The 26,099-nt window shown below is 49.7% G+C and overlaps 9 protein-coding genes across 9 annotated transcripts; 5 read left to right on the top strand and 4 right to left on the bottom strand.

The window, feature by feature from the left end:
• Positions 1–85: 85 nt before the first annotated feature.
• Positions 86–3,427, bottom strand: J4E88_006278 (uncharacterized protein; the record flags this gene model as incomplete). The annotated part of the gene is made up of 7 exons (XM_049399906.1): positions 86–780; positions 830–941; positions 992–1,165; positions 1,210–1,699; positions 1,748–1,909; positions 1,958–2,874; positions 3,062–3,427. The coding sequence occupies 7 exons, from the start codon at positions 3,425–3,427 to the stop codon at positions 86–88; spliced, it is 2,916 nt and encodes a 971-aa protein (XP_049254217.1).
• Positions 3,428–7,145: 3,718 nt separating this feature from the next.
• On the top strand, positions 7,146–8,346 carry J4E88_006277 (uncharacterized protein; the record flags this gene model as incomplete). Its single annotated transcript, XM_049399905.1, has 2 exons — positions 7,146–7,197; positions 7,250–8,346. 2 exons carry the CDS (start codon positions 7,146–7,148, stop codon positions 8,344–8,346), a joined length of 1,149 nt encoding a protein of 382 aa, XP_049254216.1.
• A 1,952-nt stretch (positions 8,347–10,298) lies between these two features.
• On the top strand, positions 10,299–11,677 carry J4E88_006276 (uncharacterized protein; the record flags this gene model as incomplete). Its single annotated transcript, XM_049399904.1, has 2 exons — positions 10,299–11,231; positions 11,288–11,677. The coding sequence occupies 2 exons, from the start codon at positions 10,299–10,301 to the stop codon at positions 11,675–11,677; spliced, it is 1,323 nt and encodes a 440-aa protein (XP_049254215.1).
• Positions 11,678–11,908: 231 nt separating this feature from the next.
• J4E88_006275 (uncharacterized protein) lies at positions 11,909–13,406 on the bottom strand (the record flags this gene model as incomplete). The annotated part of the gene is made up of 3 exons (XM_049399903.1): positions 11,909–12,564; positions 13,036–13,218; positions 13,274–13,406. The coding sequence occupies 3 exons, from the start codon at positions 13,404–13,406 to the stop codon at positions 11,909–11,911; spliced, it is 972 nt and encodes a 323-aa protein (XP_049254214.1).
• Positions 13,407–14,627: 1,221 nt separating this feature from the next.
• On the top strand, positions 14,628–15,503 carry J4E88_006274 (uncharacterized protein; the record flags this gene model as incomplete). Its single annotated transcript, XM_049399902.1, has 1 exon — positions 14,628–15,503. One exon carries the CDS (start codon positions 14,628–14,630, stop codon positions 15,501–15,503), a length of 876 nt encoding a protein of 291 aa, XP_049254213.1.
• A 106-nt stretch (positions 15,504–15,609) lies between these two features.
• Positions 15,610–16,442, bottom strand: J4E88_006273 (uncharacterized protein; the record flags this gene model as incomplete). Its single annotated transcript, XM_049399901.1, has 2 exons — positions 15,610–15,631; positions 15,727–16,442. The coding sequence occupies 2 exons, from the start codon at positions 16,440–16,442 to the stop codon at positions 15,610–15,612; spliced, it is 738 nt and encodes a 245-aa protein (XP_049254212.1).
• A 337-nt stretch (positions 16,443–16,779) lies between these two features.
• J4E88_006272 (uncharacterized protein) lies at positions 16,780–17,988 on the top strand (the record flags this gene model as incomplete). The annotated part of the gene is made up of 3 exons (XM_049399900.1): positions 16,780–16,806; positions 16,858–17,700; positions 17,755–17,988. The coding sequence occupies 3 exons, from the start codon at positions 16,780–16,782 to the stop codon at positions 17,986–17,988; spliced, it is 1,104 nt and encodes a 367-aa protein (XP_049254211.1).
• Positions 17,989–18,607: 619 nt separating this feature from the next.
• Positions 18,608–20,253, top strand: J4E88_006271 (uncharacterized protein; the record flags this gene model as incomplete). The annotated part of the gene is made up of 3 exons (XM_049399899.1): positions 18,608–18,752; positions 18,810–19,317; positions 19,371–20,253. 3 exons carry the CDS (start codon positions 18,608–18,610, stop codon positions 20,251–20,253), a joined length of 1,536 nt encoding a protein of 511 aa, XP_049254210.1.
• Positions 20,254–20,313: 60 nt separating this feature from the next.
• Positions 20,314–22,479, bottom strand: J4E88_006270 (uncharacterized protein; the record flags this gene model as incomplete). Its single annotated transcript, XM_049399898.1, has 1 exon — positions 20,314–22,479. One exon carries the CDS (start codon positions 22,477–22,479, stop codon positions 20,314–20,316), a length of 2,166 nt encoding a protein of 721 aa, XP_049254209.1.
• Between the last annotated feature and the right edge of the window lie 3,620 nt (positions 22,480–26,099).

Genomic DNA, 26,099 nt, shown 5'->3' with positions numbered 1-26,099 from the left:
CGACCTTTGGCGACATGCTGGCCTGATCATTCATTGGCTCCAAACAACTTTTGGGGGCAATGATTCCTATTCCAAATCACCACGACTATGACCTAGCCGTATTCCTCAACGTCTTCTGTATACAAGCACAAAGCTCCGGTATCCTGAACGGTTTACTTATCACATCGTCCATTCCCGCCTTCAACGCCACCTCTACCTGCTCGCTCCTCACATTAGCCGTCACCGCGATGACCGGCACGTGCGCTCGAACAACGCCTTCTTTCTGAAGCTCTCTGATATTCCTAACGCAGGTCAACCCATCCATGACAGGCATCTCCCAGTCCATTAGGATGAGTGCGAGTGGCTTTCCAGAGCCATCGGAGATGCAGTACTTTGTTGTGCGCAGATAGTCAAGAGCTTCACCGCCATGATTCGCGACCGCGACCTGCATACCCGTGTTTCGTAGCTGCTTGGCCAGAACGCGCTGGTTTACGAGGTTGTCTTCGACGATGAGGACGTGCAGGTCTTTGTTGGGTATGTCGTTCGCAGGAGTGGGGGCTTGGGGTGGTTCGTCCGATTCGTTGCGCGATCGACTTGAAAGCAGCGTCTTTTGCGCACGTATGCTTAAGCTAACGGCTGCGTCGCTTTCCGACCGGTTAAAGTTGGGGCGAAGGGTGCTTCTACGACTCTTCACGTAGAAGGAAAATGTGCTTCCGACGCCGGCTTTAGATGCGAAGCCGATGGCGCCGCCGTGCATCTCGGTAAGCTTTCGTGAGATGAAGAGACCCAGACCGGAGCCACCTACAATACGTCAGCGAGTCGTTCAATTGCCTTCGAGGTTCATAATCACCATAGTCGATATGTGTGCGCGGAGACGCTTGCGAAAAGCGTGCGAAAAGGAGCTGGTGTTCTTCGTCGCTCAAGCCACGACCCGTGTCCTGCACGGAGAAGATGATGTAGACCTTGTTGCGTTAGTGAAAGACCTGAGACATGGCCTTCAACAACAGCTTACTAGCTCGCCCTTCTCCCAATCTGCTTGTAGAGTCGCTGCTTCTGATGTTTCCGAACTACGCGAGAATGGCACGCTGAAACTGTGGGTTGGCTGCTTTAGGGAGACGCCCAGACTGACCCTGATCTCGCGTATCTCTTCTAGTCGGGTGAATTTGATCGCATTGGTGATAAGGTTCTTACTTGTCAGCGGAAGCACCTCAGTATGTCTCACGTACTTACGATAAGTATTTGTAAGACCCTTGTAGGGTCTAGCGAAACAAGATCAACCGCGATCTTTTTGCATGACTCTTCGAGCTGGAATCGCAAATCCACACCAGCTGACTTGGCTTCACCTTCGAACATCTTCACCGCGTCTCTCGCGATGGAGTCGAATTTGACATCGACTGGGGTCATTACAAATAGACCTGAGTCCAGTTTAGACATGGTAAGCACGTCGTCCACGATAGTCTTCATGTGCTTCGAGCACTGCACAATGGTTTCGGCAGCGTCAACGGTATGCTCCAATATAGTCTGGTAGACCTTCTGATAATCCGTCGACTTGCTGAAGTTCTTGTGAGCCGAGATAATACTATCTGCACACTGAACGATCGCGGACAGAGGATTTCGCATCTCGTGTGATGTCGTGTCGATGAAGTTTTCCAGACTGCGCTTAGATTCCCGAGCCCTCGTCGCCTGGGTAGCCTGAAGTTTCTCTCCCCATTTCTGCTGACTGTTCAAAGCCTTTAGTTAAGCATAGCGAGATGAAGGAATGACGTACCTGATGTCGGTACAGCAACCGATGATCTCTACTACTTCTCCATTTTCATCGAGCTCAGGGAAGATAGATGTGATGACCCACATTGGCTCCTGTTCGGGGAATGTATCATCCATATGCTGGGTAGGCGCATTCCACCGCTTCTTGAGACGCAACTCAAATGATCTGGTCATAGTAAGCTTTGTCGTACGTCATGACGTACCTATCACTTACTGATGCTGTTTGGTCTCGACAAGTTCCTCAAACTTTGCTTGTCCCATTTCGACGAAGTCATCGTCGATAAGCTTACTCCACGCGTCAGCGAGATCGGTTGCAGGATCCACTGGACCAAGCATCTCAAACCAAGCTTCATTCCTATACGAATAGACCCCGTCCATTCCTATGAGAAAGATGCCAATGTCGGCTCGCTCTGCGAAGCGTTTGAATTTGGAGAAATTGCGCTCAGACTCCGCTTGGGACAGAGTCAACTGTTCCTTTAGTTGCGATTTCATTGCTTCCGCGTTTGCGATAGTGCGTTCTCGACGCCCAATGTCCTCTTCATGGAGTAGAATTGATGTTAAGCAGGTAGAAAGCAGGCGACTGGCGACCAGTATGAACTGGAGATAATCTTCGTCAAATGGCCGACGGGGATTAAGCCCAATGACCATGAAGCCAAGGATATTGTCTTTTGAAGAAGTCGGGTTTAGAGGGCAGATGGCTGCCGCTCGGCAGGGATCACCGAAGCCCTGCCACTCAACGTCCTTGACCAACGCTGCCGCCACAGGATCCTGGTCGAACCGAATTATGATCGGCTTCCGGGCAGTAAGAGCTTGGCGAAAGTATGGAGTAAAGCCATGGTCTTGTTGGAAGTCTAGATGATCGGGACCTGCGGGCGACCCTTTCGGGAGACCGAATGAGCCACGAAGCTTGCAGTGTTGTTGGTTCGTATCGGAAAAGCGCGTCCTACTCGACTCGGACCCATGTCCGTCTGCTTCAGCCGAATACAATAAGGCGAACGGAATATCTTTATCGTTGCGGGATAGAACTTCGGTGGCGAGAACCCAGTAAGTATCCGTATTGCGCGCTCTGGGAATCTCTTCGCTTAGCTCTAGGAGAACGCGCGAGCGTCTTTGTGCAATGACCTGTCTGGTCTACGCGACTGTCAGCGGATTGCACATATGGCTTTGAGCTTCAGACATGGCTTCCAAGAGTCGCAAGAGCGTATTGATGCGAGAGCCCATGCTTCCATGAGCACCTCATCCGTACGTGGCGTCAGATGCGCCACTGGAGTACCAGGGGACCAAACAATGCGGTGAAAGTGCAAGAGTTGCAACATACCGTTTCTACCAGGGGCTCATAATGCCCAACTGTGATACCCTCAGCATCTAATATGGGTATGAACTTTAAGGAAAAGTACGTCTCTTCCATGAAACCGCTGCGCACCATATGTATAGAAGTGTTCGTCTTTTCCACGGTTTCTCCTGCGAGGTTGGTTTGTATGATGGGTTCAAAATACTGGTCCCAGACTGAAGCAAGAGCGACGCGAGCGCTGACTCCCATGCAAGGGTGGAAGCCACCCAACAGCTCTATCTCTGCTTCGTTGTAGATCATGATCAGATCCGGACCGTAGAAAACGACTGCTGGCCGTGGATCTTGCATGACAAGATTGGCAATACTGCGTAGCTGCGACGACCAGGAAGACATTGGGCCAAGAAGAGTGGAGGCCCAGTCAATGCTGCGCGCCCAGGCTGCATGGCGTGACAACCGCAGAGGAGGAAGTTCATCCGTCCAATCGAAGTTTGGTACTTTCGATTTAGAAGTTTTTCGAGTGAGAGTGGTCATCCCAGAGCCCTCACTGCCGGTGCATGTGGTGGCCAAGAGACCGCTTATGACATTCCAGCGGCCAGCCACATGGATCTTCATCCAGTTGAACCCATGATAAAGGAACGGCTTATCCGATGTGTCGTGTGTCAAAGACCAGCTTCGAAATTTTGTAAATGGGGCATAACCTTCTTCATTAGCAGAGTATGCACCACCATCTCGGCTTAGTAGTTGCAGTAGCCCTCCAGGGTCGGTGGCGGCCATGGCCGAATTCCAATACTCCAAATGGCATCCATTTCCGGACTTCGGGCTACCTGGCGATGTATCGATAACGAATGTAGGTCGTGGATCTTGGTCCAGCAAGTCCAGCATGCCGATGCGACGCAGGGATGACGTGCCATTCTGAGTTGGTTCGAGGGGTCGCTTCTCGCGTGCAGGCAAGGCCGTCATGATAGGCCGACTCTTGGCGTTGCATGTGGCCGTCTATCCTCCTCTTGCGCAGCCGCTATTGAAGATGATGTCGTGACAAACGTTGCCCTCGTCTCAGCCATGTGGAACGCTGTCATGGGATTCTGGGTGCGCTTGGAAAAGTGGAATTCGATCTGAGTGCCTAGGCCGGTCGTGTGGATCAGCCGCATGCCGCTGGCCGAAAATAGCGCCGATCCGTCGCGATAGCTAAGTAGCTGGGAATCGCTCCAGGCTCATACTCGTACCTAGGTAGATGTCGTCTTTCCATCATCACCTCCATCGTGGATGTGTAGGTTTTCATCTGTGCCTGATCGAAAGCAGCTGCCAGAGTGACGGCAGGCTTCAAGCGATGATTCGTCGTCCATCCACCCCTTGTCCCCGTCGCTTCCCCACCACCAGCTGTCGCATCCGTAGCGTCCAGCCATCCTTTCTGGCTGCACGAATTCCCGACACATTTCCGAGAGCTAGATTATCTATCGTCGATGCAGATGAATGAACTAATACCAAATGCGATGCGATGGCGACGACAGCACACCCGCACGGCAGCCTCGCACTACACGAAACGAGAGACAACCGCAAATCGGCTGCGATGATACCGCAAATCGGCATGGACTGTGGACCGTACCAAGGCAACGGCCTTCTATGCTTACTCCCTTCACGCGCATTCATCCCAACGTGGACAGACGAAGGTCGCTTCTCACCGATTATATTTGACGAGGGTGGTGCCATGATGCAAGGCTGTGCAGCCATTGCCAATCACGAAATTTCAATACACACATTACTGGCCAAATACTGTCGCGCATCTGCAATGGGTGGTTGAGTGCTTATCATGTCAGCATAAGATGGGGGCGTCTTTCAGCCTTGCTGGTGGAAATGCTCAAAAGTCAGGCTTCCCCGCAGTCTCCTGGCCTTTTCTTCGTCTTGAGGCAGCCCCTTCCTTGCCTCAGCCCTCTCATACTTACCATTCTCAGCTTACTGCCATTAAAACGAGGCTATTGGCTACACGCGAACATGCCGATTATAGGGAGTACTGTTGTCGGTACAGTATCTGTAGGGACCTGTATCGTTAGGGTCCCTACCGCACAAAGTGTGGTCTCACCAACCCCAGGAGCCGCCGAAATCGTCAAACGAGAGTTGGCCTGGTCACACAGCGAAGTCTATGTAACCTCTTACGGAACATCAACAGCTCTCAAAAATCTGAACGTACCAGACTTAACGACAATACACACGCCGGACCCATCGTGTATCGATAGATGGGTGTTCCTTCCAACATCAAACTGCGGCGATGACAACGGTACCGATGACGTCGTCTGGTCTGTACGTCCTGATCGCTTGGCCGTCCCCGACCCATCGTACAATGGTTGTCAACTCTATGGCTCACCCACATACAGTCCCGGTGTCTGTCCTAGTGGGCAAACCATTGCCGAGGTAACTGCGTTCGAGAGTAGTGCTTCAAACGGGAATAGGACTTTCTGGCAAGCGAGTTGTTGTAGAAGGTAAATTGCTACCAAAGCCTTCTTCTTGGTCTGCCGCTGATACGTAACGTGTAGCGGTATGAGCTTTGGCTCTGAATCCGCCGATCTCTGCCTGTCTAGTTTCTCGACACCCTTCTGTGCGTACGCTGCAATGACAACCGCACCTGCATATGATGGAGAAGACGTTTCACCGGTATACGATTATACAACCACCTACTCGTCAGGCCAAAGCGTACGTGGAACATCGGTCATATCAGATATCACAACGCTTTCAACGGGTCTAGCCGTTGCCGATCCTGTCGTTGTGGCCTGGCAGATAGAGGATGTTGATACGTTCCCGAGCGATTACGTCAAGTCTTTGGTTGCGAGGTACAGTGTAGCCGCACCAGCCGGTACATCTACACCAACCATCAATGCATTGGAGCCAACAACCACACCCGCACCATCTTCCTCTTCCAGTGGTATCAGTACGGGTACAAAGATAGGAATTGGCGTAGGGGTGGCGCTTGTTGCCGCTCTAGTCGGGGGCTTGTTGATTTTCTGGTGTCTACGGCGACGTCGGAAAACTGCTGCGAACGAGGAGCCGGATGTCGTCATACCGGAAATGGAAGATCAAGACTACGCGCACAGCCAGCGCAAGTGGTACACCGGTGGACGATGGAGAAGCGAAGTTGATGCTCAAGCGACCCAAAACGAGCTTGACTCAAAGCCAGTGCATGAATTACATGAACCACCGGCTGAACTCGAGGCACACGAGCCTTTTGTCGAAGTCGAAGACGCCAACGTTGCACTAGAAGTACGGAGAAACAGCCTAGAGAGCGTACGTAATGATGACGGTCCTCACGGGCGAGCGTGAGCCTCACAACATGCGAGAAGAAAATGCTGGTCGACGACCGCGACACGATTTCATAAGGAATACGCCTGGTCTTTCTTTTTCGTTACGTTATTGATGGAAAACATGTCGCAATCAACACTGTCTTGTATCGAGCGGCACATGCGTCAAGATCATGTCTCCCGCAAAAGATACACTCTGAGTCCTCGTCGCAGCTTCATACCATCCAGAACTAATTTACAACTCGAGGGCATTTTGACAGTAATATGCAGCTCCAAGCAAACAACGAACTAATCTCCGCCTCGGCATCACCCAATCTCCATCTCGGCCTCGCGTATCACCATGAAACAAGCTTCAATGAGCAAGGAGCGTTTCATGAATCCTTCATCACCAAGCCGCTCGCGCTAGTCCCGGTGAGGCATCGTGTGGGCCAGACTAAGGCCGATTCGGGCTTGGTGTTGCCGGCGCGAACGTTTCACAGCGGAATTTCCACCACCAAACGGCTGTCAAGCCCTCGGCGTCCTGTCAGAACTGTTCATTCCTGCGTGTACCGCTCGCGCGATACTCAATATGGGTGCGCGCGTTTCCGAAATATTGACATGCGATGCGTTCACGCCGTCTAGATGCCGAGTAATGATTTGCAGGTGTATGCGTTGAGTCAAGCAGCCTTCTTATATGGTCTGCTGCATCTCTTCCTGCTGGTTAGTTCGTGTTGTTCATTCGCTCACTACTGTCATTCATTCATTGCTCTCGTAGCATTTACATTCGCTTTTCATCAACATACAGGCCGGTCTCTGTTTTTTACCTTCGAACAAATAACTTCAAGATGTTTGCCAAGACTACTCTCATGAGCGCGATGCTCAGCGCTGCGTCTGCCGGTAAGCTATCTATATCCTCCAGTAGTCCGACAAATACTAATAGCGCATTCAGAGATGATCTGGGACGGTCGCTTCAACGACTATGCCTCCTCTGCCGACATCGCCAAGTGGTCCTTCTCGAACCCCGTCGGCGCCTACCAGTACTACATCCACGGCTCCGGCCCCGTGACCGACTACGTCAACCTTGACACCACCTTCAAGAACCCCGCCGACACTGCTTCCAAGCAGGGTGTCAAGATCACCATCGACGAGACCGCGAAATGGAACGGCCAGACTATGCTGCGCACCGAACTCATCCCCGAGACCAAGGCAGCCATCAACAAGGGCAAGGTCTACTACCACTTCTCCGTCAAGACTGCCGCCGAGAACGCCCCGACGGCCACCAACGAACACCAGATCGCTTTCTTCGAGTCACATTTCACTGAGCTCAAGTACGGCGCCTCGGGCTCGTCCAACACCAACCTGCAATGGCACGTTGGCGGCGTCTCCAAGTGGGACGTTGAGCTCGTTGCTGACGAGTGGCACAACGTTGCCTACGAGATCGACTTCGATGCCGGCTCCGTTGCCTTCTGGCACTCGACCGGCAGCGATGAGTTGAAGCAGACTGCCGGACCTTTCGATGCTAGCACCTCTTCCGACGGTAAGGATTGGCATCTTGGTGTTCTGAGGCTGCCCGGTCAGGCCGACAAGGACGGTGCTGAGGATTGGTTCTTCAGCGGTGTATACATTGAGGATGGAGAGCTTACCACCAAGATTGGTGCTGGAGCTGCGGGTGCGGCTCCCGAGAAGCCTGTCCCCACTACCATGTCCAAGGTTGTCTCTTCTGCTGCGCCTGCTGCTACTTCTTCCAAGGCGGCTGCTAGCTCATCCGTCGCTGCCGCCGAGACTCCTGCTGCTTCTTCGAGCGCCGTCATCTCTTCCTCCGCTGCTGCTTCTTCGGTTGCTGCCCCAGTCAAGACCCCAGCTGCGTCCTCTTCAGCCGCGGTTACCAGCGCTGCTCCTGTTGAGACTCCTGTCGCCTCTTCCACCTCATCTGCTGCCCCCGTAGCTAAGCCTACTGGCAGCGCTGGCTCTGACGCTGTTCTCCCCGAGGAGTTCACCATCGCCCAGTTCGTCGCTTGGCTCAAGGCCAAGACTGGCAAGAACTAAGCGTGAGTGCAGCTTGAGTAGTCAGCCAATCGGCACCCCATACATTCTTGTAGATATTATTTGTTCTTATTAGCTGTTGCAATACATTGTTCGCAGTCCTTATCTTGTATCTCGTGGGCAATGCTGGTGGACATCCGTATCCGAGTGGTAGGTCGGCATGTTTCATAAAGACCCGTAAATACGTTTCCCTGCACTACTGCTTACTTTCTTCACCTTGTTGTCCTCTTGCCTTACTCTCTTTTCTCTTTAACGTCGCCGCTGCACCAGCACTTCCTTCGTGCGCGAATGCTCAATCGCCGGAGCACACTCTTTTCTGACCCCCGCGAAGACATCACGTGGGTTTTGATCGACCAGGGTGATCTGCACCAACCTATATTAAGAATTGCGATTGCGGAGGGACGGAAGGCTTCCCGTATACCTTGGTCACGGTAGAGAGCAACGGCAAGACTCCAGCTGGCGCCGAGGGCCTCGATCTATGGACTACGATATCAGTTTCGAGTGTCGCCGAATTGCGCATACTCTCAGCAGACCGGAAGCGGTAGGTAGGGAAGTCAGCAGTTCCGAGCCGTTGCATCCGTCGAAGAGTGGTGGAAACCACAACCGCCGTTGCAACCGGAAATACTATGTAAGCCGGCTTCTACCATCTAGACACTTCCAAGGCCGTGTGGCGCTGCAGGCATTGGATTAGTATCCAGCGTTTCGACGTTCTGTCAGCATCCGAGTATGAGGCCGAGTTGCTACGCTGCGAACGCGGCCCGACCAATTCATCCTGAGTTTGCTCTCGGGGCTGTGTTGCATCATCTCGTTCTGTTGCAGGTAACCTTTTCTCAGTCGGAAACAAAGCATCTATGACACTGATACCTTCTTAAGATACCTATCTAGGTAGATACGAAACGTCCGCGACGATCTCTAGGTGAACGCGAACCAATTGCGACAACGTCCGCATTGACGATCGAATTTCTCGACCCCAGACCATCGATTTCCTGCAAGATGAGAGGGGAATTTGTAGGGACTCGCCGGGCTGTCAGTGAAGCTTGTCAGGCCCGCACAGGGTGCACACGAGGCCGTGCGCTATTTCCGAATCGAGTCGGGACATTTCAATCTTGGAAAGCCTCGAAGATGTCAGGCACAAGGTTTACGGCAAAACGCTGCCTGGAAAATACGAATGCGAAAGCTGCGAAAACAACGTTTGCGATGTGTGCTACCTCAGGCTGGGATCGACCATGGACAAACGTTGGGCGCGGCCGTTGAATGCCACGTGAATGCGTGGCGCACGCCAAGATAAGGTTCGCTAAACATGGTGCTACCAAGTCCCATGCGCCCGGTCCTTCCTGGGTGACGTCGGCCAAATGTAAGCATCCCAGCCTCATATTCGTCGCGACGTATCGCTCGTCGTACATCAGTCGCATCTCAAACGGCGCCTCTAACCCCTTCCCAGCTTACCTGGTCAATGCGTTTGCCTCATCTGGGAGCAACATCTGTCGAACAAGGCCCGATCAACGCAGGCGAGACAAGGTACGCAAGGGCCTTCTGGCAGCCTTGCAACGAATAATAAGCAGAGGATGGTGAAGAACAGGTCGTGATCCGACCCCGGGGAACGACGTAGGCGACTCTAGGGAGCCGGGACAATCATCCGCAACGTAGTCCAGACCCTCCGGTGGTCTCTAAGCCGAGCACACATTCTACAATGCAGTTTCACCGTCCGGAGTTACTTTGCGAAGACCATCTCAAGCGTCCGCTCATGCAGAATAGTAAACTCACTCACAGCTGCCGCTGATTTCCGGGGCTAGAGCAGTGCCAGTCGACATGTGTATATAAGCCTCAGGGAAAGATGCAGTTACAAAGCATCAATCTCAAAAACATCTTTCCAGTCATACAATCTCCACTCCTCCCTCTGTTCTGCCATTTCAACTTCTCCTTCCTGTCACAACACCCATCGCAACATCACGAGGATGTCTACTCGCACCATTATGAGTAGGCCAGCTAAGATGCGCGCCCTTTGCCGGGCCTCCAACCGATTCGAGTCGAGCTCAGTCAGGAGATTGGCAACCATGGCCGACTACAAGGCTACCCAATACAACAACCACCCCATGGGCGCTATGCCACCTGGTCACAAGGCCGTTGTCGGCAATCTCCAGACATTCGAGCTCCCTGAGACTCTCAGTGGCAGTGCAGCAGACAAGGCGCTTGGCAAGAGCATGATTGACGCCTGGAAGAGAGACGGTATCCTCCAGATCTCCATGGATCCCATCAACCGCAAGCTCGCCGATGCGGCGTTCCTGTGCAGCAAGAAGTTCTTCGGCCTCGACTACAAGCAAAAGGCAGCTTGCTTGGATGACCAGTCTTTTGCTGGCTACATTGCCTCGGGAGAGGAGATCACAGACAACATCGCCGACTACAGCGAGATCTTCACCGTCACCAAAGAGCTCGCACAGACTGATTCCCGTGTTCAGCAGAAGTGGCCGTGCCACGGTCCCAACCCATGGCCGTTCACTCAGATGAAGACTATCATGCAAGCTTACATGGACTACCTTGGCGAGAGCGGCGAGAAGATGCTGTCACTTATTGCCTGGGGTCTTGGATTGGAGGACGGCAATGCCCTAACCAGGTACACGCAAGATGGCTGGCACCACATGCGTGTTCTGCGCTTCCCCCAGACCGATAAGACCAACGGCAAGGGCAAGGCCGGTCGTGGTATCGGCTCGCACACTGACTACGGTCTGCTTGTCATCGCCGCCCAGGATGCCGTGGGTGGCCTGTTCATCCGCCCCCCGATTGAGGGCGAGGAGTACGCCAACTGGAAGACAACCGCAGCCGGCAAGCACGAGGACACTGATGGTTGGGTCTACGTACCACCCACCCCCGACGTCTTTACCGTCTTCCCCGTAAGTCACTCCAACCGACACGTTCCGAAACAAACCCTTACTAACCAACATTCCAGGGCGACATGATGCAATACATCACCAACTCCTTCCTCCCCTCAACACCCCACAAGGTCGGTCTCAACACCCGCGAGCGCTTCGCCTTCGCCTACTTCCACGAACCCAATTTCTCTGCCGTCATGAAGCCCCTTCCAGGCTTCCAGGCCGGTCAGGAGCCTACTGAGGGCATCCACTACGGCAAGCACTTCACCAACATGTTCATGCGCAACTACCCGCAAAGAATCACTGCCGACCGCATGAAGGCTGAGAACAGGATGGCGCTCTTGGACTCGCCTGAGCTCCGCTGGAAGGACACACCGGCTATGGCCGACGCAGTCCGCACTGTTCCCTACGAGGCGATCACCGAAACTGAGGTCAAGTCCATCAGTGAGAAGACGGCGTCTCTCTAAATGTTTCCTTTGTTCATCTTTCCTTTCTATCAGTTTGTTTCTTTTGTACGCATGTGTATGCCTGGGATTGGGAGGGGTGCATCTACTATAAGAGTACGCGCCGCAGCATCTGCTGAGGATAAATTGATACCAAGTCGTCAGTTTTCTTTTTTGCGCATCGGTTAGCAAGGGTCATCATATAACGAAGTCCTGGAGTACATCGGCATTAGCCTTATGAAATCAAATCAAGTGCTATTCTTTCTCAAGCTCCTCCTTCTCAAGTGGCTGATCCCTATCGACTGTTTCCTTCTGATAGGCGGCTACCACCTCCACGGGAATCTTGCGCTGCCTAACCGGCAACATCATCTCCGTATCTAACGCGTTTCGAATCAAAACTAGCGCATCATACAAACTTTGATACATCGGTACAGGCAACTCAACATCTTCCTTATTTGTCTTGAGAACCCAAATGTGCATGTACATCAGCACAAGCGCATGTGCCGGCGCGCTCATCGGCGTGGTAACACCTTGCTGTACAGTTTCGCTCCAGCTAAACGGCGCGACGGCTTTGAACTGACCACTCATTGGCCTGTTGACTTCCAAGACAGTACCTGCTTTGCGGATCTTCGAGTCGCGGACTACGCGCTTGGATACGGAGCCGTTGGAATGGGCTAGGATTTCGCTGTCGCCGTATTCGCCCATGCGTAGTGCGACGGTGTTTTCGGTCTTGTTGTAGTCGAATTCCAGGGTGTTGTATGAGGGGATGAGGTCCAGGATTGGACTGACGTCGCTGCGAAGGATGTCGACGAACCTGTTATGGAGTTTCCATGATGCGAGAGACGTCGATTCGGCCATAGTGAGCTTTGATTGGCGATGCGTGTACGAGTAGTTGCTGAGCAGAAGATGTTCTGTGCGATCGACTCGTTGTCTAGTGGCCCAAGAACTGAAACTCCCTTTCGGAACTTTTTTCAGCCTTGATAGTGGAGTCGAAGCTACTAGGCAACAACGCGACTGGAGGTCACGGGATGTGTAGAGGTACTTGGGGAAGTTGGAAGAAAGTACCAGTGAATGGCCGAATACGTACATCGCCTACCCTGTGAGTAAATAGAACCGAATGGGGAATGGGAAGTACCACAGCAAATGATCGTTGGAACCATAGCCATCACGAGGTAGCTGAGAGAATAGGTACAGTTGAAGTTGGAATGTCATTTCGTATCATTGGGGAGTTTTCCGGTGCACTCATAACCCATGTCCTCCTTTGAAGTGTCTCATAACACAGTTACCGATGCCGGGGACCTATACAAGGCTTACCAGGCAAATCCCTTACTCTGATGAACAAGTTAGCGATGAGCTTCACCGGCCTGATGGCTGCTGCATACCGTAGTGAAAGTTGCCATCGTTGTTGACGATGCGCTCGCCCAAGTTGATGTCGCGAGTCTCGGGGTTGCCATCAGCGTCGAAGAGGGTGGCACGGAGGACAGGGACGTCGCCATCTCCCTCAAGTGCGAACTCGATGTTCTCGGCAGAGTTGGCAAAGCCCTCGCCATCCCAGTGGAAGTTGCCTGGTCAGATCAGTATCGATACCAATACTGTGTTGGGGATGAATGTCATTCTTACCGTTGTCGTTGCCGATGCAGGTGTTGAGGTCGATCTCGGCGTCATTCCACTCGCCTTCGGCGGTCTGGAGACGAGCCTTCAACACATGGTTGTCCTCGATGCGAATGTCCTCAGCAGTGTGGTAGAAAGTCATTGTGGATGGTGTTTGGGTGGTAGTTGACTTGATGTAAGGAGTCGAATGAGGCTAGAAAGTGTTCAAGTGTGTGAGACGAAGAGTGAGGTTGATGAGAACTCCACAGTGTGAGGAGGAAGTTGAGGGCTTTATGCAAGATCGTCGGCCGAGTACCGGCAGCCCCACGGTGACGGTTGAAGTCACAGTGACCCATCTGCCAAGCCAACAAGCATTGCGTAGTCCAGATCCACCACTTGTGCAACTCCATGGGAGCGGTAGAAAGCCATGGCCACTCTTGAGTCTTACCGTCTACCCTTCAATTCCCTATGATGCCGTGCCGAGTGCCGGCTTGGAGGCGGTGACTGTTTACACGAGATTGCCAAATTGGGCGAACCACGTAATTCATCGGGTTACACACTGATCATGAGCAGCTGCGCAGACAACCGCCAAGGCAGGGGACGTTGCGTACAGCCATGTAGGCGCCCCAATTTGCGCCCCGTGGCTGTGTGTGAGTGGCTTTACAGCTGTGGCCTGACCGCAACGTGCATCACGAGTGGGTCTCGTGCATCGTTTGCCAATCAAGCCGTGCAGACGCGATCGTGGCTGTGCAGGCAGGAGAGGATGTTGCGTTCGCGGAGTGGATGCTTGTATGATGATGGTGTCGCGGCTTTCGTCGTTTGCTCTTGGCAGGAATGTGAGGTGTGGTGTTGAGGATGAAGAAGGAAGGGCGTCTGACTAGGAGCAGGAGATTCAGGGTGCACGCTAACCCCGCGCTAAATCCGCACGGGCCGGACCTTCCCCACCCCGTAATGCCAGTCGACTTCGTCCAATGTATCATGCCGACAATTTGTCGTTCCTTGATGCAGGTTTCACCGCTTCCTACCCTGTGAAACATCTCAACTATGTTTGATCTACTGATACGTCACGACCAGTCTCGCAACCACCTACCTACACACAACGCCGTTCATGAACAGGCCGCTCTCCCATCGCGTTGTCTTTTCCAGCAATGGGTTGAGCATTGAACAAGCCCTATCCATATCAGAACAAGGCGTCTGAAGCTTTGTGTATGCACAATGAAGGTTCTACTCACACAGCTTCATTATGTGTGTGTGCCAATTCACCCGTGATGGCCATGTCATATTTCCAAGCGATCTTTGCCCTTTCGAGAGAAGCAGTCAATATCCACCAAAACCGCAACTGGAACAGAAAATGCCTCAACGCCCTCGCAGCAAATCGTTACCAATGAAGTCGGGCCTAAAGGGTCTGGACAAGTTACTCAAAGCTGTAGGGCTGACACCCGCGAGCACAACTGCTAACACCAAGCCAACCACTTTGAAAGACCATGACCAGATCAAAGCGATCATAGAGCCCTTCAGACAGATATGGATGACCGTTCTAGAGAATGTTGAACACGATTGCGTGAAGAACTCCTTTACTGCTAAGAAAGGCGATGTCACACACTACTATGTCAACATCGCAACAGATCCAAACGGAGACCCGCCTACCGCAAAAGGCCGTGCAGCATTCCCATTAAGCGTGCCTGACGATCTGCAGACCGCTCTGATGAAGCTCGACCAATGCGACAGGAGTGTATTCTGTTTCCTATCATGGATCCAAGAGGCGCTTCGACCCATAGGAGCAACAGCGGAATGGATCATCATCTACCCATCTCGACATACCAAAATCCATGTTAGTTCCGACACAGACCACAATGACGATGTTTTACATTCGGTATTCGCAATCACTACCGCCAACCGCGAGCATTACTACGCTGACTTCACGCAAGAACAGTTTGGGTTTGATGCGACAGACTGGTTTGCTCAGAGAGAAGACTACCTTGCGAGACATGCGTATGGTATTGCGCGTATTGCTTCACACGAGGATGAGACTCACACAGGACAGCAAGCCTTTCATTCAAGGAAGGAGTTCGAGCTTGGTATCTATATCTACGCCGCTTGCGAAGAGATCAGTTGGCCTGCTTATCGTAGGCTTCCGGCTGACGAGCGTATGTCTTGGGTCGATGCTCACACGAGGAAGATTATTGAGGGGAAAGATGTTGAAAAGATTTGGAATAAAGTATGGGAGAGCGATGACGAGGATGAAGCCGGTGACGTATAATCAGGCTATCTTTGATAATACATCTCGTAATAACAGACTCAAAATTTGATTTGATATCTGTTGATACTCGCCTTCACGACGAAGCTACGGCAGCGTATACCCCCCATCAATGACTAAATTCGCCCCAGCTATTCGAGCATGTCAGCAACCTAGTATCCAAATAGCAAAGAAAGAAGAAGACTTACTCATATAACTACTCGCCCCACTCGCCAAAAACACATACGCCCCCTTCAACTCACCCGTCTCACACAACCTCCCCGCAGGAACCATACCCATCCACTTCTCCCTCCACTCCTTAGGATGCACATCCAGCATATCCGTCGCAATGAACCCGGGAGAAATACAATTAACGCGCGCAAAGTCCACCCACTCGACGCTCAAACAACGGGCTAGCTGCACAACGCCCGCTTTCGACGCGTTGTACGCCGCCTGTTTCTGCGGGACGTTGACGAGGATAGCGGACACGCTAGCGGTGAAGATGAGGTTGCCGTGGCCTTGCTGCTTGAAGATTACGCCTGCGGCTTGCGCGGTGTAGAATGCACCGTCGAGGTTTACGGCCATGATGTGGCGCCATTGGTCTTCGGTGTAGTCTTCGGCGGGGTGGTGTGTTGCGATGCCGGCGTTTGCGACGACGATGTCTAGACCGCCGAAGTCTTTTGCGATGGTGTTGATCACGCGGGTTATTTCTTCTTTGTTTTCGACGGAGGCTTTGTAGGCTTGCACTCGTACGCCTGTTGCGGAGGCGATGGATGAGGCGATGGCGTCGGCGTCTTTGGTGCTGGAGTATAGGATGGCGACGTTTGCGCCGGCTTCTGCGAGGGCTTTGGAGGCGGCTAGGCCGATTCCGCGGACGCCGCCTGTAACAGCTGCGGTTTTACCTTTGAGTGAGAATTGGGACGTGACATGTTCGTCTGGGTTGGAGGGTTGTGCGAGAGGCATTGTAGGCAATAGTAATCAAGGTGGAAAAGATGAAGTATGCGATGAGAGAAAAGGTTCGCAACCGAATTGGCGCGCCATGGCGATTTCGATTTTATCGGACGATGGCTATCGGAGTGGGTGTACCTGCTCGGAAAACATACCTACATCATGTGGGTAGGGGTGCTGTCGTTTAGTGGACTGGGGACACACCCCGCGCAGGTTGACGGTTGCCCTTGACCCCACGATCCCCGCACTTGCGCTTCGTCACACCCGACCTGTGTTCAGATATACTGGTCACGGGCATACAGGATGGAGCTCTTGAACTCAACGAGGCGCTGCAGTCAATCTAGAAAACAACATGTCTTCCGTAACCACCACTGAGAAGGTGAGATCGTTGTAGTGCGCTTTCCCAGTCAGAAACTGATCCGTTCTACAGAACCCAGCCTTCGTCCTTCGTGCGATCAAGGATGTCGCATTCGAGGACCGCGAAGTGCCTAAGCTTCGCGACGAGCATGAAGTCCGCGTACATGTTGCGCAGACAGGAATATGCGGCAGCGATGTGCACTACTGGCAGCGCGGCCGCATCGGCGACTTTGTCCTGAACAGCCCCATCATCCTTGGTCACGAGAGCTCCGGAACAGTCGTAGAGATTGGCTCAGCCGTCAAGAACCTCCAAGTGGGAGATCGCGTTGCCATTGAACCTGGTGTGCCTTGCAGGCGGTGCGACTACTGCCGATCTGGCTCGTACAATCTCTGCAACGATACCATCTTTGCCGCCACGCCACCTTGGGATGGAACGCTTGCAAAGTACTACACTGTTGCCAGTGATTACTGCTACAAGATTCCAGACCATATGAACATGGAAGAAGCAGCAATGGTCGAACCAGTCTCAGTCGCAGTCCAGATCTGCAAGGTTGCGGATTTGCGCGCGAACCAGACGGTGGTCGTCTTCGGCGCGGGGCCTATTGGAGTACTGTCGCAGGCAGTCGCAAAAGCTTCAGGCGCGAAAAAGGTTATTGCGGTCGACATCTCCCAGGCAAGACTGGATTTTGCCAAAGCATATGCGGCAGATGGCGTATTCTTGCCTCCAAGGGCAGAGGAAGGAGCTGACCCAGTCGCGCATTCGGAGAGTATTGCTGCAGCCATCAAAGAGCAATTCAATCTGGGTGAGGGTGCAGATGTCGTCCTTGAATGCACAGGTGCTGAACCGTGTATACAGGCCGGCATCAACGTGGCGAAGAAGGGCGGCACCTATGTCCAGGCGGGTATGGGCAAGGAAGTAAGTCGGCATTTTATCCGTGTCTCGCTGTTCAGTCGCTGATGAAAACGCTAGAACGTCGTCTTTCCCATCACGACGGCTTGTATCCGTGCACTGACCATCAAGGGCTCTATCCGCTACTCAGTTGGCTGCTACCCCAATGCGATAGACCTGGTGGCCTCAGGCAAGGTGGATGTGAAGAAACTCATCACGAACAGATTCAAGTTCGAGGATGCCGAGAAAGCTTTCGAGTTAGTAAAAGCTGCGCAGGAGGGCGTTTTCAAGGTCATTATAGAGGGTGTGCAATAGAGATGGGCGTAAATGAAATCAAGATGCTGTATGCCATGTCCCCACTTCACGATGAGAGAAACCTGATGTGCCAATATCGGATAGCAATCTTGTCTCTGTCATACAGCCACAAAACCATGCGCCGAAAACAGGTTCATTTGCGTGGAATACTGTGCGCAACACTTCGGTATCGAATGTTTCGAGGCCACACGGGCATAGTGCCATGAGCCGAAAGGCGGACAGAGTGCCGTCCATCAAGCAGATGCAGGCGCGGCGGGATGCGAAGACGAGTCTGGAGTGTCAGGCACCCGATGGTCGACTGTGCCCCGTAACGAGATCCCCCGGGCTAGGATAATATGACGCATTTAGCGTTGGGGTGACAGTCGACCGTCCACCCGACATGACTCGCGCATCACCCCATTCCATCCCGATCGTCGCTGCAACCCGCATTCCACTAGCATGAACCGACGCTCAGAACCTGGGGTAACAAAGCCATGTGCCGGCTGTGGGCATACCCCATAGCCGGGTCATGCCAGACCGTATATATACCCGACATGTCGACGCGTGTTTCAAGCCTTCTTGCTGATTGATCAGAAGACTTCTCCCGCCTATTGTTTCCACTGTCATCGACATTGCAACCATGAAAGACGCCGATATCGTTGGGCATGCCATAGCGGAGGTACTGCCTCAGACCAACAAGTACTGGTTCCAAATCCCGCACTTGCGACGCTTGAACCTGATCTTATTGGTGCCTCTACTGTCCTCAGCTGTGGCAGGATATGATGGTAAGTATAGCTTTGCCACGGCATTGAATACAAATGGACGTCGCTGACACTCAACAGGCTCGTTGATGAATGGTCTCCAGTCGCTCCCCCAATGGCAAGAATACTTTGGCCACCCCACCGGAGCGCTTCTTGGTCTCGTCAATGCGGCACAATCTGCCGGCTCCGTAGTCGTGCTGCCGTTCGTTGGGGTGCTCTCTGATCGCTACGGCCGGCGCACAGTGTTGTTCAGTGGTCTCATCGGTGTGATCATTGCGACCATCATACAAGCAACAGCAACAACATTGGCGCAATTCGTTGTCTCACGAGCTGTTGTGGGCGCTGCGGGCATGTTCGTCGTCCAACCCTCTCCGATGCTAATCGCCGAGCTGGCCTATCCTACGCATCGAGGCAAGTACACAAGTGCTTTCTGGACTATGTACTACCTCGGTGCTATCTTGGCTGCGTGGACAACATTTGGGACTCAGAACCACTCGGGGAATTGGAGCTGGAGGATACCGACGATCTTGCAGGCTGGATATCCACTAGTGCAACTTGCATTCTTTTGGACCTTGCCTGAATCCCCAAGGTACGGATTCTGAGTCCTGTAGAGAGCTACACCAGCGCTAACACGGTTTTCAGATGGCTCGTCGCGAAAGAGCGGCACGATGAAGCCCGACAAATCCTTGCCCGATACCATTCTGGTGGTGACGAACATAGCCCGCTAGTTACCCGAGAGATGAGCGAGATCGTTTACGCCATTCGACAAGAGAGTGCGGCCAAATCAGTACAATGGGGTGCGCTTGTTGCTACCCCTGGCAACCGGAAGCGGCTCTTCCTCGCCGTGTGTGTGGGTGGATTTGCACAGTGGAACGGTATAGGTGTCGTTTCCTACTATCTCACCTTGGTATTGAACTCGATCGGCATAACGGATCCATTTATGCAGACGCTCATCAATGGTCTGTTGCAGATCTTCAACTTCGCCGCAGCTGTAAGCGCGGCTCTCTTGGTCGACCGACTGGGACGGCGAACGCTTTTCCTCTGGAGTGGCATCGGCATGCTAATCTCGTACATTGTCTGGACAGCATGCTCGGCGGTCAATAACGAGGACAACAACAAGGCAGCCGGATATGTCGTGGTGGTGTGCCTCTTCGTTTTCTACTTCCACTACGACATCGCATACACGCCGCTTTTGATGAGCTATCCGACTGAGATCTTTACCTACAGTCTCCGATCGAAGGGTATCAGCTGCGAACTGCTCTCCATCTATGTTTCGTTGGTTATCCAGGCATTCGTCAATCCGGTCGGCATGGAGAACCTGGGCTGGAAGTACTATATAGTCTTCTGCTGTTTGCTGGTGGTCTTCCTCGGGGTCACTTACTTCTTCTTCCCAGAGACGAAGGGTCGGAGCTTGGAGGAGATTGCTGAAATCTTTGATGGCCCAGGAGCGGCACCTGATGCTGATCTTGTGAAAAAGAAAGAAAAGTTCGACAAGCAGCATATCGAGGTGGCCGGGGTAAGTTAGTTCGTAGTTTGTTGTAACCAATAGATTTGGCGTGGTGTCTCAGTACAGACAAATCGTGCGTCAACCCCATGCAAATTGTGAATCAGAGTAGACATTGGGTCCGCTCGGTCGTGGCTGTCCTGAATCATCGACGTCCGGAAGGAAGTCGGACCAGAGTCCTCCCTGCATCAGCACATCAGCCTCAGCATCATTGGCATTCGGCCACATCATGCTGTAGACGTTGTTGATCTGTGTCTGTGGGGACTCCTCGGTAGCATGTTCCAATAGGTCGCCAGCGGAAGTCGCGAGTACGTGTGCATCCTGTCCAAGACTCTCAGATTGTAGGAACGGGCCACAGAGACGTTGAAGTATATTCAGGCAATCCTGAGCACTCGAATTGATCGATGATAATAGCTGCATAGTGTGCATTGTCCGCCTGATCTGCGCACGCCAACTTGCCGAGGAAGGTGAAGTAGGTTCGTTGCGCAAACACACGCAGGGTATGAGCGAAGCCTGGAACAAGAAGTACAATGCGTACCATGCAGACATCCGCATGGGCGGAGAGCTAGCCCAAAATGTACTGATGACATCAATGCTCATCTCAGCTTCACGAAGACATCTGGTATATGCTTCCTGAACTGATGCCGGCACAGAATCGTCCATGTCTTGCGATCTGGCTTGTAGAACACGGCGAATGACGTACGGTCGATACATGATGATCCTGAAGTTACTCAGCCGCCACCACATGATAGCATGGCTAGTCGCGAATTGAGCGGGCATGGTCGCTCCACGGCGATACCAATCGGGCACTGATGATTGCCATCTGTCTATCACGGTATCATCAAGACGAATCAACTCCGTAGCCGCTGGAAAGGGCATCGATATGACCTTCGTGTATATGTCATTTGTCAGAATGTGGAATTTGGACTGCATGATTACAGCACTAAACGTTGTGACGTGGTCCGCCTCGCTCGGAGCAGTGCGTGACAGATTAGTCAAAGCCCTGTCAGGAATGTTCAAAGGCAAATGAACTTCAACGTTCTTGTTGGGCCAGGCTAGAGGGCGACCGAATGTGACAGCTGCGCCAATGTTGAAGACAAACATGGACCACCATACGCGCCGGCGGATCTCCATGTTGAGTGGGGTGATGTCCCAATGATTGAACTCCTTGTGTAGTCCTAAACCAATGGCCATATGAAGGGCAAGACCAAGATAGTTGTACCCACTGTTTGGCTTGTTCCGTTTCTGCAGATAGTTGGACATGAGCGTGAGTGTTTGGACAAGGGTGATGTTGCCAATTTCCAAGCTCTCAATCGACAGGTTAGACTTGGCAGCCATAAACAATCTCCTGTCTGTATCGGCCGGGCCTGTAGCCGTTGTGAAATGGCCTATTGCAGCGATCATAAACGCGAGCGCATGCCAGCTACGGCCGTTGGGGCGAGGAATGACCTGGGCGTATTGAGCACGGAAGGTGTGTTCCTCTACGATGGGATACGAGATGTGGTAGAGGCTGAAGTAACCGTTGATAGCGGCATCGAGGTCGATAACTCCTAGGTCAAGGCTATCCCAGAGATCTGTGTACAGCCAGTGTCCATCGTCCGTTGTAGTTGTGCTGAAGCTGGACGTGGGTGGCGCTTTCCGCGAAGACTGCTGAGCGTCGGGAAGGAGCAGTCGCAACATGGCAGCACCTGACGCAACGCCCAGATAGCCCGCCTCGCTCTCATCCACGGTGAGTGAAGCCATGCCATCGACGACGCGCTCGTCTTCCCCGGGAGAAGTATGTGTATGTGTGCTCGCGGCGTCTGTTTCGGCGGGACCGCTTTCCTGGGATTGTTCATCCCAACTGAAGTCAGCTGGTCCAGAAGGCGGCCCTTCAAGCGAGACTTCAATGGGCGGCTCGCCAGCTGCGCCTCTTGTATTGGCAGCATCTTCGTGGGGAGATGGCGCGTCGTCGCCCTGGGCGGTCTCGAGCTGTCGCACACGCGCTTCGGCTGCTTGGACGCGTTGTTCCGCGCGGGCTAGTTGAGCTTGTGATCGACGAAGTTGCTCTTCAATCTGGGTGAGATATTTGCGCGTCAATGGGGTCCTACTGTGTCGTTCGTAGAGACAGTGTCTCCTGTTCCTCTTGCAGGGCCCGCATTCTGGGAGCGTCTTGTCACATCGCGCTTTCCGTCGGCGGCATTCATTGCAGGCTTGGTCGCGGTCGTGGTCGCGGTCATCACGTGCGAGACTGTCGGTGCTGTTCATATGCGTCTGGCCCACTCATGCTTGAGGGTGATGTCGTGCTGTGTTGAGGTGTGACGAATAGAAGTCGCGGGGTTGAGCTCAAGGTTCACTGACTCGCTCGTGGCACCAAAGGCTTCTACAGGCGAGTCATTCCGAGAGCGCAGCTCATCTAACTATTAAAAAAACTAGCCTAACTATTACTAAGACTTCTTTTAGGCTAGCGCTTACTAGCATAAATACTATATAACATGTTTATAAGTTATTATAGTAGAAATAGAAAAAAGTAAATAAAAAAAATATATTAAAGTATTATAGTTCTATTATTACTAATTAAATTATATACTAAATATAATATAAACGTATTACGCTAAAGTAGTGTATTAGTATAAGTATTAGTAAAAATACTCTAAAAGCCTATAGCCTAGTTAAAGTAAGTATAAGAGAGATAGAAATTCTTATTATTATCTTTATTCTTTTAGAAGTTATACGCTGTAACGTATTAGTAGAGTGTATTAAATATATTTTAAAGAAGCTTACTATAGCTAATAATATAGTAGTTAGCGTAGAAGTTAGAAAAGGTATAAGTATTAAGTATACCTCTTATAGTAGTAAGATAAAGCTAAGAATTATAAGTATAGAAACGCGTAGTAAATATATAGAGAATATATTATCTATTCTTAAAGATAACTATTTTAATAGTAGACTAAGTTTATAAGGTACTAGACCTAGACTAGAATATTCTATTAAACTAAGGCGTTATCTTATACTTATTTAAGTAGGTAGTTATACTTAAAGTTATAGTTATCTATTAAGATCTAATAGAACTCTAAAATATATTAGAATTATAATTATATTGTATTTTGCTAATAAAGAAAAAAGGTAAAAAAAAGAAAAAGAAAAACTTTAAGAATAAAAAAAAAGAAAAAAGTAAAAAGAGAAAAAGACTTAGAAGAGAAGAAGTATATATTATAAATATATAGATAATATATTTACGTACTCTTTTTGCTATAGATAAAGACAGCGCTAGGTCTTCTATTTAGAGAGTAAGTATTACTCTAGATAATAGAGCTATACTAGTTAATATAGTAGGTTATAAGAGAGCTATAAAAACCTATAATAGCCTAAATATATTAGTAATATATAGAAGATATATTTTAAAGACTTATACTATAAAGAGTTCTATTCTCTAGAGTGTGCCTATAGCGCTGCTTAGCGTATTAAATTAAGATCTTACTATTAGCGTTCTTCTTAAAGAGCAGGCATAGAAAAAGTAAAGTAGGTAGAGTAAAGTAGGCGTAATAGGCAGGCTTATTATAAATTAAACTTACAACCTCTACCTAATTAGAACTAGCTCTAATTAAGTAAGAAATATTAAAAGTTAGCTATATAGATAGATCTACCCGCACGCAATATCTTATATAATAGAGGTATATTACCTAATAATTATAGTGTATAGGTGCCTTTACACTATATTGCGTTAACTCTTACATCTCTAGAATACTTTGTATTAGGCTTAGTTATTAGGTACACGCCTACGCGCAATAATAAGATTGTTATTACTACTACTACTAATTAAGTAATAGCTCTAGAGCTTACTATATTAGGCAGAATATCTAAGATTATTATCGCTAACGCTTATAATAGCTGCGAGCTCTCTACCTACGCGCGATAGTTAAGCGAGTTAGCAAGTAACTTACTAGAATATCTTATAATATATTACGTTATAATAATAAGAATTATATAAGTATTGCACTAGAAGCTTATAGATAGAGAGACGCTACGCTTATTAAGCAAATAGCTTGCAAGAGTAATTACTAACGCTAGTAGAGAATAGGTCTACCTAAATAGATAAGTAGGCAGAGAGTAAAGGCTAGCTTCTATAATAAGCGCGACTCTATAGTAAGCTCTGTAACTAACGTAACAAAGACTATTATAATAGTAATATTCTAGAATATCTAGAACACTACTACTACTAGTACTACTCTTAGTAATACTTAGACCTAATTATTAATAGACCTACTACTACTTCTCTAATATATATAAGCGCGCATCTTCTAGCAATAGAAGAGCCTACTATTAGCAGCCTATTCTTCTAAGCTCTTAGTACTAGAGAGCGATAGCTAAGAGCCTATAACTACTAATTAAAACCTAATCGCTATTAAGATTAGTAATGCTTTTCTAGAATACTTATAAGACACTAACTACGTGTATCTCCGCTAGATAACTTCTAAGTCTAACTAGTATAAATTCTAAGAGAACTCTAAACCTAACACTAACACTAGTACTTTCTTTTACTCTATTAGTATAGACTAATATTATACTAAGAGTAACGTTATCCGCAATAATAAGGTTAACGTTACTATTACTAATACTAAGAACCTCTAGAAGAACGTTGCGTAATAACTAGACTTCTAGTAAATATTTCTTATTACTACGCTTATTAATCTACGTAACTACTTAAATGCAATTTATATCTATCTTCTCTAAGACGTTAAGTATAATAAGATAGTTAATAATATACGCGTCTAACTAAGCAAGGTTAAGTTAGCTCTTAATAAAGCCTTACAAAACACTAGCTAATCTATTAGTATAGTTAGTAATATAGCTTACTATAAGAAGCTTACTAAAGTCTACTACCTTACTTCTAAAGTAGACTAACTTAAGAAGCTTACTACTACGCCTAATATTTGCAATAACTCTACCTTTAAGGCCTTTATTTAAGAACGCAACGCTCTATACACTAAGTATAATAATCTTAAGTAATAAGTTAAAGACTTTAGTTACTATAATAATAAACTTAAGAGTAGCTCTACTTACGTATAACTTAAAGAGAAGCTCTAGAAGAAGACTAAGAGTGCTAACTAGTAGTTAGACAAAGTAAAAGCTGTTAGTAAGAACTGCAATAAGTATAAGAGCTAAGTAGACTAGTACAGCATTAAGCTTTATAACTATAATATTAAGTATACTAATATAATAAATAATAAGAATAAGGCGTACAACGCTCTTAATAATACTCTTACTAAGACTTATTACAAAACTAAAGCTATTACTAACTAACTTCTTCTCTATAAGCTCTAGTACAAGCTATATATATTGTTCTGTTGTAAGCGCTTACATAAGCCTGCTAGAACCTAGCCTTCTCTTACTACGTAACTATAACTAGCGCCTATCTCTAACTACGTAAGTATAGATTCTTACTAAAGTAGATACACACCTATATATAAGACGTTAACTTAACCTATGCCTCTATAGACTCTAAATCTATATACGCTAATAGCGTAAACTACTTAGCTAATAATCTTCTATTCTTCTCTAGTCTCTACTTTAATAATTAGTAGTAGTACCTATATCTATAAGCTACTTAAGCTTAAGACCTTTAAAGGCAAAGTTAATAATAACTATAAGTAATAGCGCAAAATAGCTGTTGCTAAGTATAGAATATACCTAGAGAAGTAGTAGGCAGTTAATTACCTTAAGTTCTATATATAATAGAAAGCCTATAAGCACATCTATAATATTAAGGCTTGCTACTTTCTAGATCTTCTTAAGATTCTAGATAGTTAATATCTTACCTATAACTAGAAGGCTAACATAAAGACTATAATTACTAACAGTTTCTTAAAGTATAAGTCTAGGCAGAA

Source organism: Alternaria novae-zelandiae, assembly GCF_023758075.1.
Source record: "Alternaria novae-zelandiae strain BMP 2774 chromosome Unknown scaffold_12, whole genome shotgun sequence".
NCBI lineage: Eukaryota > Fungi > Ascomycota > Dothideomycetes > Pleosporales > Pleosporaceae > Alternaria > Alternaria novae-zelandiae.
The sequence above is the reverse complement of the archived record's forward strand: the minus strand, read 5'-3'. Positions and strand labels throughout refer to the sequence as shown.